Source organism: Apium graveolens, chromosome 10 (assembly GCF_009905375.1).
Source record: "Apium graveolens cultivar Ventura chromosome 10, ASM990537v1, whole genome shotgun sequence".
In the NCBI taxonomy this organism is placed as follows: Eukaryota; Viridiplantae; Streptophyta; class Magnoliopsida; order Apiales; family Apiaceae; genus Apium; species Apium graveolens.
The window spans coordinates 133,460,467-133,479,702 of NC_133656.1; the positions used below are offsets into that span (position 1 = coordinate 133,460,467).

General features: G+C 34.1%; 1 protein-coding gene across 2 annotated transcripts; it reads right to left on the minus strand.

Moving 5' to 3' along the window:
• Positions 1-1,231: 1,231 nt before the first annotated feature.
• LOC141692670 (ent-copalyl diphosphate synthase 1) lies at positions 1,232-8,331 on the minus strand. Of its 2 annotated transcripts, none has more exons than XM_074497583.1 (15): positions 8,103-8,331; positions 7,063-7,149; positions 6,870-6,964; positions 6,465-6,768; positions 6,145-6,328; positions 5,623-5,837; positions 4,771-4,891; positions 4,405-4,517; positions 4,047-4,273; positions 2,977-3,092; positions 2,749-2,847; positions 2,325-2,582; positions 2,129-2,246; positions 1,754-1,948; positions 1,232-1,534 (listed from the first exon to the last, which is right to left on the minus strand). In XM_074497583.1, exons 1-15 carry the CDS (start codon positions 8,221-8,223, stop codon positions 1,313-1,315), a joined length of 2,475 nt encoding a protein of 824 aa, XP_074353684.1. In that variant the 5' UTR covers positions 8,224-8,331; the 3' UTR covers positions 1,232-1,312. The 2 variants fall into 2 exon arrangements, with proteins under 2 accessions (XP_074353684.1, XP_074353685.1); XM_074497584.1 differs by having other exon boundaries at positions 2,129-2,243; positions 8,103-8,327.
• Positions 8,332-19,236: the final 10,905 nt, after the last annotated feature.

Below are 19,236 nucleotides of genomic sequence, written 5' to 3' on the forward strand. Positions count from 1 at the left end.
ATTCGTAAATTTTAAATTAAAAAGATATATAAAAACATGAATTTTAAAACAAAAGTTAATAAAAAAGCGAAGAATCAAAATAAGCTGAGGAAAACTACGTCGTTGCTAACATTCAACTTATCAACTGTAAATTCGATTTATAAGCTGGATCGACAAACACTCGTCGGCTTATAAACGAATAAGTAACTTAATCTCTGCAGCCAAACACAAACAGGCCCTATACTATATGTTACCCGTCCTTCAATTATTGCTGGACTGACCATTTCACATGTCAAACAAGTTCTGTAAGCTTTGGAAATAGGGTTTGGATATTTTTATATTGAAAAGCAGTTTCCTGACATTTCGAGAATTTAACTTTTGTCATATGGTAAAGGAAGTTGATTGTTTTTATTCCCAACTCACTAGTACATGTACCGAGAGATATTTATGTGTCACATAACTAGAGCTTTAATAATCTATTGTTATGATTAGTGGCTCTGTGTACCAAGTTTGGCCTTAAAAAGGTCAGGATTAAGGCTCTATTAATGATGTTAGGCCTTATTAAGATTAGGACTAATGGCTCCATTTACTATGTTTGGCCCTGTGAAGGTCATGATATATGGGTCTGTGTACTATGTTTTGCCTTGTAAAGGCAATGCTTAGTTTGAATTGGTTGAACAAGAGTACATGAACAGCACTTAGTACCTACCTATGACTCTATATATCTGTGTTTGGTTTTTTTGTTTGTTCTTTAATGGGGACCAAATCTTTCAGACTTAGTTTTGGTGCATTTGTAGTGAGGATGGTGAAGTGGAACCCACTTGTATTTGTTCTCTGATAAAGTTTAGCTGTCTTTTTCGACAAGAGCTCAATGTTGAGGAACCTCGGCAAAGAACCTCATTAAGGAAATGGAACCAGGGTCAGGAACCCATTAAGCAAATGGCTTGGCTCAAAACAAGGAACAACATCTAATCGTGCTGTTTGCGTATATATTCCTTCTTTTCCCGGTGCAATCTCAAATAAATCCACTATTTCTACTGCAACTCCTCTTGATCAGTGATTCTCTATTATGTAGACATGTTTATATTACACATCACATCTTATGTTCTTGTGTGCAAATTCTTGTTGCGTTATCCTTTTAGCATCAAATCATTTATCTACGCGCGTTTTGTCAAATTTGATTATCTTTTCAGAAAGATAAGCTCTTATCTGGCGAATTGCGATTTTATACAACTTTAGAAATCATAAGAAAGCAGCAAAACATGAATATATTATAGAGGAACTAGTAACGTTGCAAATATTTACATGTAGATAGGAAAATTGTCATTCCCTGTTACATTCTACTGCCAAAGAGTACTTTGCTGATATGGGCATTGATAGTGATAGGATTACAATAGGCAGTGTAGTAGAACGTCCTCGCTACCGTGTAAAATGTCTGCTTTAACTCGGGCTGTAGACCGTTTGGTGAGTTACAGAGCACAATCTTCACCAGTTGTTGCATGTTGGATTCGATTTCCATGGCCATCTCTGTATCAGAACTATCTTCCTTGTGCAACTGTGTATATAAAGAAAATATAAGACTCCCAATCGCAACAATATGAGTACATATTCCTCTCTTATCGTGAGTATTTAAATTTTTTCATAATCGACGACAAAAGAATATGCGTAGGAAAGAGTGACACAGTCTCTTCAGTAGATGTGTAGTTTACAGTTTAGTGAGTGATTGAACTTTTGCGAAACTTGTGAATATGAAGACTATGTAAGTGAAAGTTACCTTTCCGTATTGAAAGGGACCAAGTTGATGGCATAGTTGATTAGTGATGTTGGAGAGCGTCTTATATTGAGGATGTGACAATATCTCCTCCGATGTTAAACGGCCTGCACATATATTAATAGTTTGTTCTAAGAGCTGTGCTTTTGCTCTGTCCACATCACCGTCCTCTTGCCAGGTCAACAACCACATCCCCCACTGTAATAAAAGACACGCGGTTTATATTTAATGTCAATGGTTCTGTTCACGTATACGTGGATTTATGAATTTCTACTTGCATTTGGCTATCGAGTTTTAATGATTTCTTAAAGGAATATGGGTAAAAGGAAAAACAAAAGATGTAGAAAGAGACTTGCAGGATAGAGACTCAGTACTCACCGCCTGATGGAGCTGGTGGTGGATGTCGATACCATGTGCAACCATTGCGTCTAGCATAAGCTGCTTTAATATTCCTACTAGTGTCCCAAGGAGCTTCTTTCGCGCTGTCTTAAACCTGCTAATCATATTTCAGTATATTAGTACTATGCACCTCGGCTAATCCTGCAAACAGAAAACTCCAAAACCAGAAGTCTACCTTCCATGATTGTCAGTATAGGCCAAATTATCAGTAGTTTTCATGTAGTCTTGGACAAAGGCTTTCCTTTGCTCAGCAGACTTGTCAATGCTACCAAAGTATGATCTAATTGTCTCAATCAAAGCTTCTGTTTTAGCCCAACCAAATCTCAAGTTTGATGATTCCGGTTCATACAAACTTGATGCTGCCAAGTAATAAGACACCACAAGGCTTTCTTCATTCATTCCAAACTTCTCTAAATTACTATATGCACACCACCTAAAAATTAAAAAAAGAAACAGTTAAACTAAGTACATTTTGGTACAGTAGTGGTTAATCTCGAGTCCTCCAGGTTATGGGTTCGACTCGTGCTTAATTATAAAAAAAGAGTGCACAATCATGGTTTATTATTTAAAAAAAGAAAGTTAAAAATAGAGAGCTATACTCTTTCATCTGGTTCCACTCTAGTTGATAAATGGTTTGGCATTTAGCATAGTCCAATTTGGCAAGCTCAAGGTAAATGTTATTGTTCACATGGGGCATTCTGCAACAAGCAAACAAATTTCAGATGCATCACAGGATTTATGTGGATAAACATATAAAATTATGTATAATATTTCTCAAAATTTAACTCATTTATCGAGATTCAGCCGTATGCATCCGAATGATGTACCTGTATAAAGTCTTCCCAATCCAAACATCATCTTCACCGCCATATTGATCCAAGAAAAAGCTTGTCTCTAATCGAGGTAAGCTGGCATACCATGGCACATCTAGTGCATATCCAACCTGTTCATTTGTGCACACACTAAGTATCATCAATATTCAAGGCAGAGGCAATGAATATAATCTTAAAAATAATGCATGCTGATCAATATTCCATTTGTAACAGGAGAATTAACCAGAGAAAAAGCAAATACGTCTCCATCTCCATGGCCTGATCATGTCCACTCAATTTCATCATTAGTTGTCCTATACTTTACTTGATCCCATATTTGATGTGCATGTGTCTCCAAATATAAGCATCTTTTACGTGCCCCATTTTAACCGATTATATATGTACTATATATTATAATATACGACACATTAAAAGTTTGGTAGTTGTTCGGTGTTTATTTGCTGAAATTACCCTTACTTAATTATTTATATTATTTTTACCTAATTGCCCCTACTTTCTGAAATTACCTGATTATTCTTACTTAATTATTCATGTTAATTTTATTTAATTACCCCTAATTTATTATATTTTAAACCTATTTATTTTAAAACTATTTAAATCCTAATTAGTATATATATCAATTATCAATTTCAACTAAAATATATTATTTTTTTTATCCTTTTTAACTAAACAGCTCCTTTTCGACATGATCTATCATGTCATAACACACATGCTCACTGATAGAGATATTCAACATAGAGTTACACTACCCTTCAAATAATAATATGATAAATTATTAACTACTCAATATAAACTCGATTTCTTATTATATGAAACCAATTACACAAAACTAAAAGTAAAAAAGGTAAATTACGAGACACCGTATCTGAAACAACAAATCTATAACTATTTAACATAAAAAGTTTGCATCTTTAATTAATTATGAATTAAGCTCAAATTTGGTCAATATAAAAATCACTAAAATTAATTCACTAGTCGGTACAACGAACCTAGCAGATTATAATAAAAAATATATTTGGCTAGTATATATATAGTATATGTAAAAGCAGTAAATCTAAATTTACCTCGCCCGGTAAATCCTTGGTTATAATCCATTTATCAAATAGCTGGTTTTTAGCTTGTTTTCCTCTCAGAAACTCCACTGAAAACTTTTGAGCATCCTCCAGTAATTTCTCTTCCGGGAACAGAACCTGAGAGGCTCTTAACAGGTTAAATATTCCGGTAACCGCCTGGTTCGACTGTCCCGCAAAGCAAACGAACTCTCCGTTGCTCTCAAAATTCTTAAATACATCTGACCAACAACAAACAAAATGTAAAATCAGATATTATTACTATAAAAGTATTCGGTAACAATCAATCACAGAAATTTAAATACGGAGCCAATGTAAGAATTGACAGTTTGAAGTAGTCAAACAAACTAACCATGAGAAACACTATAACCATGCAATCTGAGGAGCCGAAATGCCATAGCAGTGTCATCAATGTCATTAACCCTCGTATTCCTGGCCCAGCAGATTCCTTTATTTGTCCAATACCTAATAATATTTTATATTTTTTTATTAACACAAAAGTTTATTGTTTGTCACAACACTCGCATCATTGTCATGATAAATTATTATAGTATTTTTGTTTTGTAAAGTACTGTTCATGCAAAAACTTGGTCAATTTTCTCTGTGTCTGTTTCTGTCAACAGTCAAAGTCTTATTGGCCTGTGTTTGGCTGTTTCTCTGTACAAGGTTGAATTTTCTTATTTGAAGCAATTAAAATTAAAAAAAAAGAAGAAGATACCTGTGAATATAATCCATACACTCTTTAATCTCAGACTTGAAGTACCGAGAAATGCCCAGGCGCTCTAGTCTGTCCACTACCCAAATGTGCTCAAACATGTCCACCGGGTACACATTGGGAACTGTAATAGTATTTATGTTAGTATACAAGTTATTACTCCCTCCCTTCGTCCCCCTCACTTCTTTACATTGGGGGAGGGAGGCTCGACACGCACTTTAATGCTCTTATTAAATATAGTTACATAATTTTTTTTAAATTTTGTTTTTTTCTAAATAAAAATATAATATTTAAACTTTTATACGAAAAAAGAAAATTTTAAAAATAAATTACAGAGATATACTTTATAATTACCTTAAAATGCGTGTCGAGCATATGAAAAAAACTGTGTAAAGAAATGAGAGGGACGAAGGTAGTAGCATATTACTAAAATTGTTATATTTTCGTACCATAATTAAAATTATGTTACTACCTTCATCCCAATTATTTCTATACAAATGTTTTGGGCACGGAAAAATAATATTAGTTTTGGTAAGATAGTGGGATGAGAGAAAAAGAAAAATTATAATTTAGTGAGAAAATGTATAAAGTTGGGTAAAGTGGTGGACCAATCAATATTTAATAAATAAAGTGAGTGTAGTGGTAGAAAATAGTGGCTGTGGTTGATTTTTTATATTATTAAATTTTTACTATTTTTAGTAATTTTATTGAATGTGACACTCAAAAAAGGAAAGTGTATAAAAATGAAGGGGGACAGAGGGAGCAGTATACAAATTATAAGCGCGGCACAATACTACGATCAATTCATGGATACCCCCAAATAACGAATTCCGGGGTTTTAATCGGATGTGTTACCTCCACCGCGGAATCGCTGAACAGTTCTGCTGAGATAGTTGAGACAATTATCATCTTTGGTCTGCATGAGTGCATAGGCAGTAGAAGAAGGTGAAAACAGAAAGGATCCATCTTGACATTGTAGTTTGAGCAACTTTTCCCACTCCATTTCAGCCATTCCTTCTAAGCTATGAAGTAGTGTCGTGGGCACCTTATGCATTATGTCTTTTGGTATCCTGTTGCACATACACAATTATTACCTTCACATTCTCAGGATATAATAAAGCTACATTGTATTTTAACATCAAATATTATTAATATTGCTTCATTATTTTACTTCATTCTCTCAAAGATAAAGTCCGGTACTTTCTATATCTCAGAGGTCATTATTCTCTCAAGCCCGGTGGAAAGTAGGGTAGACAAATGGTACTTTTGATCGAAATTGATGCCTTTCTTTAATTAACAGAAATTGATACCCAACCTCTCTTGGTGCAGTTGTATCTTACTCGCTCACTTTACGGTATATATGTCCAGAATTTATACCTTGAGAGCTTCTGATCTCTTTGTGCATAAATTTCTTGCAATATCGGCAAATCCTTGGGAATCAGTATGTTTAAAGTTTCCGCGATTTCGACGAGTGAAGGGAATGCTACTTCAAACCCTATTGGCATATGCTCCATCTCTTCATCTCCAAGCTTGCTTATGTTTTCTCTAATGAACAACAATCCTACAAATCACAACAGTAAAAAAAATTATAATTAATTGACCGGTACAGTTAGTATGACATGGAACATAAGTACTTCAACTGAATCCTTAAACTTTTTATGAGTAGTGAACAATCTGTACTTTAATGATCTCCGTACCTCTTTCCATCTTTTCAGGATGAACATTCCATGATTTTAGGGCAATAACACATGCCAATGTGTTTAGGATCCGATCGTGAGCTAGGAACAATTTGTGGTCGCCCCACGAACCGTCAGAGAGCTGATTGTTTACAATCCATTGCAGGCTTGAAGGAAACTGAGGAATTCCGGGTTCATTCATGTCCTCCACAAGAGCAACCCAGGCAGTGTCATAAGCAGAAACACTTATTTCTCCATCGTCCATGGAACGAAACATCTCTCGGATTGAGTTGATGCATTTGATAATCTTAATCGAGGATTGAAGCTACAAGGATGAGGATAAGATCAAATTAATTATAAGTTGAAGAATAATTAATTAGTTAACAAAATCTCCGTTTTTTTTGAATTAATTTCTTTTCAGAGTACCTTAGTGTTTTCTCCTTTTTTGTCAGATTCGAGAATCTCTTGCCAATTTATCACTGCAGGTAAATCGCTTTTGAGACTATCTGCATATTCAAATTCTTCACACACAAACAGATACATTAGTACATAGATTCGACTTCTAAGTCGACATTAATGTTTCGGATAAGAAATCTGTTGACTAAATTAGTGCCTTTACCAGTAGTATGAGATCTTGAAACTGCAGTGCATTGTACACCAAATCCCAACTTGACCCATCTGTCTTTACCTTTAACAGCATTAGGCCCTGCAGATAAGAATTTAATCTCTTCGTGTTAGTCTTTTTAATCAATAATTGAGCATAATGAAATCATCTAAGTGAATATAATAATACTTTCAACGACCTCTTTCGTTCACACAATAAATTAATATAACAATCCCGGAAAGAGCCACTGTTGAACTCAAACTCGAGACTTTTACTGTAAGGATTCGTGAAAGCCACTAAATGGATCTTATACGTTTACGTACACTAAACTTTTCCTGATGCATGGAGACTTACACGCACGGACTCTTTTTTACATATCGAAACATCCTCTGGTCGCCACTGGCCTATTTTCGGGTTTGAGGTTAACAATCTTTCTTTTCCAAACAATCTTTTTCTGGCTAAAACACCTCTGTCTGAACTAATTAAGATTAGAGATTACTCCTTAATAAGGTAAAAGAGGATTATCCATTATCATGAGTTTTCTCCGGGTTAAATGATTGATAAGATTCCTTCTTTCACATTATATAAAAGTCATGTTGAGTACTTTGTTCATCTAAGATAAAAAATGGTCTTTTTCTAACAAAAAGATTAAAAAATATACCGATAACAAAACCCCAGGACCACAATCTAGAACTAAATAAATCTTCCTAGGACAAAGACACACAGGGAGACACACACACATATACATGCCCAGCCACCCAGGTAAACAACATAAGCTGGCTGCAGCCATATTATGGGAAATGCTTTCCGGTCACAAACTACAGATATAACCATATCTAATTCATTACATATAGACAGTGCACCAATACACACTTATCTCGAGTGACGGAACCAGGATTTCAAAATAATCTGGCCAAAATATTTTAAAACTTTTTAGCAAGGTTAGCCTCCCTTGGTTCAGCCAAATCTTACTTAGATGTGCACTAGCTAAGAAAGCTTAAAAAAAAAACAAAAAAAAGATAGAGATCGTTAATGTGAATATTTGTATAGATTACCGGAGAAATGATTGGTGGAGTTGCGGTGCACGGGAGAAAATGAAAAGGAATGTCTTGAAAAAGTGGCCGGAGAAATTCCGAGAAGGGATGGGGAGGAGGTGGAATGATACACAGAACTCATAGTTTATGTTATAGTTGTGGTGTGTTGTTGCAGGGGTCAAGTACTAAATATATGTACTAGTGAATGTTAAGGTGGTGAAGGACTAGGGGGGATATATATATAATATATAGAGAGAGGGAGGGGAATGAGAGATAAAGTAAGAAGAAGCCGACAGATATTATATTTAGCTAGATTCCACTATATATGCAAGGGATCATTTTAGAGCCGTGCTTTGTAGCCCGATGGGAAATAAACGTTTTAAAATAACATATGTCTAGAAAATTTATCAATAATATACTGACCCATTTTGGAACAGTTTTTGAATCAGTTGCATTTCTTATCATTTTATTCAACAATTAAATGTTACTTTCATTTTTACACTGAGATAACAAGTTAAACTTTTTTCCCTCTCTTAATTTTACTTCCTTTTAGATGATTAATACTTTTTGTGTCTTTGTAGATTTTGATATTATATATCATGATTTTTTTTTGAATTTGATTTAAGATTTAAGATAGGTGCTTAATTTAATTGGTGGAGAAACGATAACATGGGGACAAAGTTCCTTAATAAGCTTATTTTTCACGTTTGGAAAATTGGCCTTCAACTTGCCAATATTTTTTTTTTAATACATTTTCCTTTCTAATAAATCTAATAGCCTAATTTAGCCATGTACTTATCTATTAACTCCAATATGCCATGTGTTTATAAAATCATAAAAGAATTTATTATTTTTAGAATACCGAGAAGATTTAAATTTTAGATATCTTTTTTGTCTTTGGAAAATCTTCTAAATTATGGGTGATATTGCTGATTAAGAGTGAAGTTATTTTAAAGAAATCGGATTTTTCTTAAAATGTCCCTAGTGGTATCTAGTTTGTATTGTTGTAACTTGTAAATAGATATGGATAATTCACTTTTCTAAAATTAGTAATTAAATTAAAATATAGAGTTAATTACATTTTGCAACCCCTACCTTTCATTAAATAACAAAATTATATACTTACTTTCAAAAATACAGTTTGCAACCCCCTAAATTTAAACATCAAATACAATATGCATCCCTTTAACCATTTTGTTAAAAAATATTTATATTGTGGATGGTAAAATTGAAATTCAGCAAAATATTTAAATAATAATTTTAATTTTTTTAAATTAAACTAAAATTTAGAATTTCAAATTATAAAAATAATATTAGTATCAATTATTTTATTACTCAGTAAAATTTTTAAAATTTTAAAATATAGATATATTTGGAAACTTTATGATTATATATATAAACATATATTTTACTTAATAAATATATTTTAAGAATTTAGCATAATGATTAATTTAGAGTATTACTAATAGAAAATAGCTATAATTTTTTTCATGTAAAAAATTTATTAAAAAAAATATTTTAATTAATTTGAAATTTTAGTTATTAATATTAACATCTCAACTTGATATTGAAAGTTAAGGGTTGCAAACTGTATTTTGCAAAGTAGGTATACTAGGTATACTGTTTTGATCTTAAATGAAGGGTGGGGGTTGGAAAGTGCAATTAACTCTTAAAAATATATTATGCTCATTTGGCTATATACAACTTTGGAGTCACAGCATCTCACATACTAAAATGTAAAATGGTTAGATATAATGATTGGCTATCATCATTTTATAAAATTTTTGCTAAGTAGTTTGATATATATACATCAATGGTATATTTATATTTTGATTATCTAAAATTATATCTAAGGAATTTCTTGGTTGGACAAATATAACCAATGAAAAATGATTATCTATAATTTTTACTAAGAAAATACAAGATTAAAGTGCAATAATTTTTACATATTATCTAAAATCACACATACTTGACACCTATATGCCACATAGATTATTTAGCTTAGGGTTTTAAGACATTGGAGATGCTATAGCATTCTATACTCTACAATCCTCTTAGGGTTTTATAGCACCGGAGATGTTCTAACATTCTAAACTCTGCAACCCTAGCAAGTCGCAACTAAACCGAGGGTAAAAGTAGCTCCGGGCCTCAGGCCACATACATGATACATAACACCATTAAATTAAATATGTTCAAAAATAAATGTGTATGATGAGTATTGTACCCAAAATTTTACATGGATTCGATTTAAGGTTCATAAAGAGGTTGAACTTAGTTGGCATGGATTAAGACATGATTTAGCTCAAGAATTCATAACTTTGGAGGTACTCACACTAAGGTATGAAGTCCCTTATGGAGCAGTAGATGACTAGAGAGGTTCAAATACTTGTTGGTGGGCATTTATGATCATGACTTGTGCTGTTAGGAATCAGGAGTAATTATGGATGGACAAGTGAGGTGTTGGAAGCACCGGTATAGGTGGACAGGAAGGAGAGATACTGATGCAGGAGCATCAACGTATCTTTATTGGCAGAATTGGTGTTCTACAAGGACTGTACCTCCTAAAATAAAGGATAACAATTTCTATCTTCATGGAACGATTTTAAATGGGCTTCTATCATTGTAAACGTGATAACTAACAATGATTAAAGGATAATTACATGGATTCATGGATTATTATTATAAATTATAGATTAATTGGATTTTAGGTGTCCAGCTACGCATGGACACTGAAAGTCCACCTGTGAAGCAATTGGGTGGGATAAGGAATCTGGTATTAATTTATCAGCACCATGGCATGTTGCTCAAGGACGGGAGTCTAACCCTAGAAAACAATATTGGACCCGATTCTTATAAATATGGAATATATAGAAACTTTTCGGGGGTTGTCTAGTGTGTGCTCTCGCTTCATTCTACACATATAACGTTTCTTGAGCAGTACACATATTTGATCAGTTTTCGATGATGGTCGAACCCCGAAGAATAATTGTGATAGACTTGAAGATGAATCCGAGTATTATTTCTTAAGAAAGAATTTCGTGAAACGAATAGTCGTACCTACGAGAAGGAGAATTAATCTCTCAAGAAGGTATGTCCATAAAGATGAAGAAACGAGGAGAAACCATGGCTCTTCGGTGGAAACGGTAAAAGATGTAAAAGTGAAAAATATGGCTCATATATTCTCGGTTTTGGTCTTGATGAGTGGCCAGAAAGAAGATATTTCTACGTTCATTCTGATTTGGAATAGACGAAAAATTAGTTCTGACGAGTTTCAGATTCATGCATGTGAACCAGATACAGGTTCGCGTATGAGATAGTTCATGCACCTGAAGGCCCCTTAATCAGGAGTGTCAGCATATTTGACGAACTTGTGTGGAGCTGATTATTCAGCTGCTGGCTGAAGGAAAGGTTATTGAAAAGGGTCCAGGAAATATGTTCAATTTCGAGGATACCTCGTAGCAGAAGGTCCTAGAGGCCCAAAAATGAACCACATCATGGCAGTTCAACTATCACGAGGGGACTACAAATGTTTTCATGGTGAAAATCGTGGATCAACTCTGTTAAAAGTTCATAAGGGGAGCATGGAGCTTAAGCTTAAGCTTAAGCTGAAGGTGGGAACCTCCTAATTAGTGAAACGCAGTCAAATTTAATTATTGATAAAGATGCGAACCCCCTAGACACCGGGTAATAAATGAACTTGGATGCTTGCAGAGAGGTTTATATGAATATGTGAATCTCATGGGCAAGGAGGCACAGAAGGACCTGGAAACACATAAGCATGCTGACCTCTTGAAAGATAAGATTTGGGATGAAGAGCCCCAAGGTCAAGAAGTTTCACCTACTAGAGGCATTGAAATGAGGTTCTCATACGAGAGGACCGACGATGGAAGATCATTTGAATTAGAGGATTTTACTAGCATCTCTTGTTCTGACAGAGTTAAGAAGGTGACTCATAAGGAAGAAAGTCAGGGTAATGAGGTCATAAGATCCCCACTCATATGGAGGTGCATGTGCTCAGAGTTTCGCAAGCAGTGGGCCTCTACTAGGAGTATCTATGTAAACATAATTTTATTGATTTGATTATTTAAACCTAGGATGTTTAACTTCAGGGAAAAGTAATTTGGCATGATCATGAATGAAGACTGATAAATGTTTCTCCAATGGTACCTCATATTTTCTACAATGAGCATGCTCAGGTAGGCTTAGTGGTTCGTAATTGAAGCTGTTTGTCAATTAATGAAAGGTTAAAGTTCGGTTAAACCTGATAAATAGTAAAATAAGACTTCTTTCATATTTAATGGCTGCAAGGAGGCAAGGATCTTAGAGTACCTCAAGGAGGAATTTTGGAAGAAAGCCTTCTCCCGGAAGGTTCGTTGGTGGAACCTCGTAAGTTTAATTATTTTAATCTTGGAAGATCCACAATAAGGGTAATAGAATCATCAAAGAAAGGCTACATGATATTCATTGGAAGGATATTATATGTGGTGGCCATTTCTCCAACGATAAATCTTGCTTCTTATAATGAACATGCTCACATAAGCTTAGAGGTTCAGGAGAAGATTGGTTGAACATAGTTCTGGATTATATATAAGTTTTCTTCTACATTTAATTACTACAAGGAACCGGGGGATAATGGATGATGCATTGCTCATGATGGTATTTTGAAAGTGCTAAATTTTCAAGTAAAACAAATTAACTACAACTTGGTCATAAATTTGATTTGAAGTTATGGATGATAGTTTTTGCTTATATATACTGGAATGGAAGGAACATGAGTTGCATTTTGAACAAGATTAGGTGCATGTTCACGTGAATCTTTGGATCTCAGCGTGGTTCGGGTAAAGTTGAGTACAAGGAAATTAGGCGCTAAGAGGCTCATGCAATTACGAGGAGGAACAGCAGGCTCGAAGGTACTTCACATACAAGGTTCGATCTCCCCTTTTGAAGTTTCATTGGCATTAAGGATGGTAGGTTCTGTGCTGCGTGAAGGGTCAAGGCAGAGAAGCTCTTCCGCCATATTCGTGACATAAATGGGCAATGTTTGAGGTATATAGTTTGATTCTCGAATTCACCGATTACCCGAATTGGGTATATGTATGTGAAATTGTATTCCCCTTTTTATTGCATGAGGTTGATTTCCATATAGAGGTATGTCAGATTCTTGGTTTTATGGTTTAAGATGCTTATATATTTATATGCTCAACTGGTTGAACAATTTACATGAGTAGGGAGGTTTAATATGGTCAAAGTATCTGACGTGTCTTCACAATGCTAATATGCTTACAACTGATTTGAATAATATGTTATTTGGTATACTCTACATGAATTAGATTGATCATGTATTTCTATGTGTATTTACATATTGGGGTACGACTGCTCACTTGAACCTAGTTCTTCACAATGCGTTTAGATTCTATTAAAGAACTTGAGGGGTAGTAGGTGTATATACCCCATACACTTATAACTTGAAAATAGCTAAATTTTGAATGAGATTATAAATTTAATTGGATTAGGAATTAACAGTTGTGCTTGGATTTCTTTATAATTGGGATATACATGAACCTTATGCTCTGATCATATTGCAGTTTTTTATGACGTGTTTTATAAAAATAAGGTCACAATTATTTGCATGATATATTTGATACATGATATGTTAACATTTTCTAAGTTATAATGTTTATCTACGCATAAACGTGGGTATTAACTAGCTTCAAGCGGATAAATGTACCTATAATTAAGAGCATACTTGCTAGAATAAACGTAAAAGGATATTATGGTATTTGCTATTTTGTATACTATCTAACCGATTATGCAGAAATGCCAAAGCGCCTAGAGAAATATGTGCACATTCAGATGCACATGCGAATCTCTATCATAACAGCTCATCTGAGTTTAGCAAGTCCCAAGGTTCATGGCTATTTACAAGTAGATAATAGCCCCTAGGTTCACCTATATTCATATGTATCATCCAACTTCAAGTTCGTAGGTACATTGGTGCTTATGTAACACTCCAAATCCGGGGTCAAGATTTGGTGTCACTAAACAATCTTTACATAAAATAAAATAATAAACAAATAACCCCTTGAATCCGGATCGTTTACAGGTTATGGTATGAAACAAGAATCTAATCTTCTACAACTTTCAACAACTAAAATACAAATGTAAATATCTTTGAACTAATGCTCGTAATATATTCTTCTAACTTCTTTAACCTCTCGCAGCGGAGATTTCTCGAACTTCTGCTGTCTATCTAAGCTATTCATTTTTATCCTTATCTGTTTCTGGCAGAAATAAGAATTGACAAAGCAAGAGTGAGCCAAAAATGCCTAACAAGTATATAATTTGAATTTCAAACATTAATATCAAAAGAAAAACTTCCGGACAAAATCTTAAAACAATTTTAAACAATTCTATTTATTTGAGTGAGTGAGCGAATAAACGTTGGCTGTCACCAGCCTTTAACTAAAATCCAAAAATGACAAGCGATTCCCCGATTCATCTCCTGAATCAGGGTTTTGTCCTGTTTTGAAATTATAAGACCAATCGAGAGAGAATGTCGTTAATGGTGATCAACAACAAATTAGACTGGACACTAGTTCGCATCTATATTCTGCTGATCAGTCAGAATATAATGCAGACCTATATCTCAATATATAGATCTAGTCGGGTCCCCAGGCACTACGACCCATCTCGAGGCACCAGTCATCCCGGTCCTCAGGATTAAGTAAAACTCAATCCCCAAAATATCACTATCCAGCCCGTAGAGTGTTTTGATGTCAAATCATTTTGAATTCAAAACATCCCAATTCAGGGTTCGCAAATAACCCGAAAGAATGGGTATTTGCTCATGAGAGCAATCGAATTATAAGAACAATAATGAAAGGAACGTGCATAATCAGAGTAATTGCAGCGAAATGTAAAATAGTTAACTATTCTGAACTTAGAATAGGAGCGAATAATATTTGCAGTATTTAAAAGAAAATTAAAAAATACTTGCAGTATTTAAAAGAAAAATCCAGAATACTTGCCTCAATAAGTTTTAACCGCTATTGACTTTGGTTCGACTTTGATCGTTCGGCTTTATCGTCAAACTACTATTCTATTCTGGATACGATCCCAACATTCAGACCCTTTAGTTGGAACTTCGTTGATCTCGACGTCTAATCACTAGATCGTTCCTAGTCCGATGTCAAATCTCGGGTCTTCCGTCTAAAACCTACAGGGTTGAAATACCCTAATTCAGATAACCGCTTAAGGTTAACATCAAATCGTTATCCTATTCTATCCATACGATTTCATAATCGAACTCATATTTATATGTATTATTGAAATACACATAGCAATTATGGTTCACATCTTCGAAACTCGGTTCGGTATTTATTTCTTGAAAATACATATATTCGTCATTTTGAAAAACAGGGCAATCGATTATTTGTAAATTATTTTGTCTCAGTCGCACTGAAGTTCATATTATATAACTAAATATGGTTATTCGACGTCTCCGATAATTATAGGTTACGTTCCCGTAATTTTGGAATTAATTTCCCGAAAATCGGGCAGCGTTTCCTTTGTTTATCGGTCTACCCGTCGAACATCCCGACGTCAAATCAATCACAACCAATTTCAAATCAATTACAATTCAATTCCCAACCACCGATTTCAGTTCACAATATTAATTCGCAATTTCACACACCAATTAAAACAATTATCAATTAATACTCGCATTTTCCGTTTTAATTCGCATTTTATAAATTTTCATTCATATTTTGTATTTTAAATCATAGGATTCAGATCGTATCATCATAGTCCACCGTCGGCTCGCCGGGGCTCATTGCCGACGACGATAAAATTTACGGGTTCCCGTTATATCGGGCATCCTACGTAAATTTCACCGATAATTATCAATTAAATCTCGCAACATCGTATAATTTATTTCACAACCCAATCAATTATTTCATTCGAGAATTTCAGTAAAAATATTCGAGTAATCCAATCAAACCATTCGAACAAACATAACCAAACGCAACAGATTTCGAACCACCGCCACCACACGCGTGTACACGCGCAAGGGGCCGAAAAACACAGAACCGACAACACAGGGGCAACAAAACACGATCGTACAGTAACTAACAGTCATCGCCACCATCCTCACCGGAAAACGGTGAGGGGCAACAATTATAAAGATGAAAACATGAGCACCGTAACCAAACCCAACTGAGATACACACCTACAAGCGTATATATATGTATGTAATCCAAGAACCAAACGAATTAAAACAGTAATCAAATACAGATGGCCGGAAAGGAACAGGACGGCCGGCTTACCGGAAAAACAGAGCAACGGCGGCCGGAAACAACCGGAAAACCGAGAGACAGAACCGGGAAAAGAGAGAAAGAAAGGAGAGGGGAAAGAGAGAGATCGAAGAGCTGAGAGAGATCGAAGAGCTGAGAGAGATCGAAGAGCTGAGAGAGATCGATTGAGGGAGAGAGAAGAGACCGATGTAACAGGGGAGGGGGTGGGAATAATTTAGGGGTAAAATTAGGTTTTATATCTAGTTTTCCTTCTTTTGATTCATTATTTTTATTTTCGTTGTTATTTCGTCTCCCTCCTGAATCGCGAATGTGTTATTACGCATTGCGTGCAAAATTCATCGAAATATATATATATAAAATAATTCTAAATAATGCTGAACATTTCTTAAAATCTCCAATTATTGAAAATTAATAAAATTATATTTTTAAAACATTTTTAAATCGCACATCAGACCCGCATTTAATCATTTAACAAATACACATGTGGTTAAATAAAAGCCATAAAATTTCCAAAAAATTTTAAAATTCTCGAAATATTTAAAAGTCAATAAAATAAAATATTCATGATTTTTGAGATATTATGGGATTAAATATTGATTTTACGATTAAATGCAATTCAGAGAATCATTTTAAAAAAAATGATCAACAAAATATTAATTTCTAAATTTTATAAACTCCTAAAAATAATAAGTAAAATTATAAAACAACAAAAAATAATTTTAGGATCAATTTTAGCATTTATGAGCATCAATATTTAATTACAATTATTTTAAACAAATTAAATTCATACAACTCAATAATTAATTATAAAATTAATCCTTGCTTTGAACAAATTACACACAATTAATAATAAAGCAACACACGGCTGACATAACTATCACATATTTTATTTACTTAATAATTCGATAATTGCCTTTACAAATTGAATCCGAGAATAGATTACTTAGCCGCTAAGTAACTGAAAAGACGATACGATTTTAATACCAAATTTGGATAATTCTCAAAACAGAGCCTCCTATAAAATACTTTATACCAAAATAAGGTAATAATGTCTCACCTTTTGAGAATATGGGTTTTTATCGGACTATAAAATGATTTGCGTATCGAAAATTTCACACCGGGACTCATACAGGTCAAACCGTACCCCGGATCGAAAAAGTCAAAACACGGAAAGTGTTCAGAATTATCAGATTAGGTTAGGAATGAGTTTTCGGAAGAGTTTCGGGTTGTTAAAACGCAAAAACGGTTGAAGTGGAACGATTTCTGATTCTAAAAAGTAATTTTATAATTAAGTAAAATAATCATTATTAATTCTATAAATCCTTATAAAATCATATGATAATCCAAAAATTACCATAAAAATACCAAAATTATCCAGATTTAATTCTGGATAATTGGAAATTAAAATATCTCAATTTTATTAGAATTAAACATCCAAATATTATTATCCTTCATCAAATAATTCACCAAAATTCACATAAAAATCACATAATAATTATTTATTGATAAAATAATTACGTAATATTTCCCATACGTTACAACTTAGATGGAGTTGAAGCTTAAAGTTCTAGTCAACAACTTAGAAGCTTCACAATGTGCTTAGGATTCGAGATAAAAGAGGGGTGAAACGTCCTCTCGGTACATAACGAATTTGGTGCGAGATTCACTTGTGAACCCATTAAAGGAAGAAGTATGTGCTACAAAAGTTCAAGGGAATATGGAGCTAACAAAAGGATCTCATTTGGAATGGACTCAGATTTTGCATTTGTCAAAGAAAAAGGAAATAAATTAGGAAGGAGACGTTCACATCATTTTCAAAAGAGGTTGTTATTATTCAAGGGGTAGCTCCCCCCAAGATGTGATTGTTGGCAGCTTCCACAATTGAAGGTGAAGAAAAAGTCATACCCGAATGTACGACAAGGACATGAAGCATTCATAATATAATCGGAGGTTCAAGATAACTCAAAGCTAAATCTGGTTGATGTAAGCATAGGACTTCAAAGATGGTTGCTATGAAGCTATTGATGGATGCTTCATCCATAAATAATGTCCCGAAGACCCCTGAATATGGTGTATCTGGTGCAAACGAGGAGAGGTTGCATCTCAGCAAGTTGGTTTTTTGGAAGGTTAATTGACATTCACACATGGTACACATGTTCATTGATATGGTTCCCACCAAAAGCTGAAGGTTCTCAGCTAAAAGAGGAGGTTTACACATTCCATCAAAGGAAATTCGGATGGCTCATAGGGCAACTTGGTTTCTAATATTCTGTCATGGAAGAGCTAGAGTCACGGGAAGCTCAATGGCAGGACCTAAACTTTAATCGACATGGCTGAGGCGAAGATAAATCCTACTTTTGTGCTTTTACATATTACTTATTATGTCCATTTTTGTGTATATAAGGGAATCTAAGAAATAATGAAAATGGTTTGGTACTCGTAGCTGCCATGTTTAAATTTACGATAAAGTTTATTACTATTTGTACGCCCGGGGGGGGGGGGGGTACATGCACCTCTGGTCGGTAGGTTAATTAATAAGTAATATTAAAAGGATAGCTGACTAATATGATGGTAATTCGGTCGCTTGCATATTATATGTTGTCAATTGGCATAATATATTTGGATAGATTGAATTATAACATGTTTAATTCGGGAGTTTTTAGAAATCTTTTAGTTAAGACGAATATGTGGTGATAATACTAGTAAGTCGAGTTAAGTAACCTTTGTAAATGATGGTGAGTAAGCTAAATTAGGTTTAATGGTACATACAAAATATATAGTGTAACTTCAGCTTAAGCATCGAGTAGGCGATGGAACCTCAAGTAGGAAATGTAGCACATGCA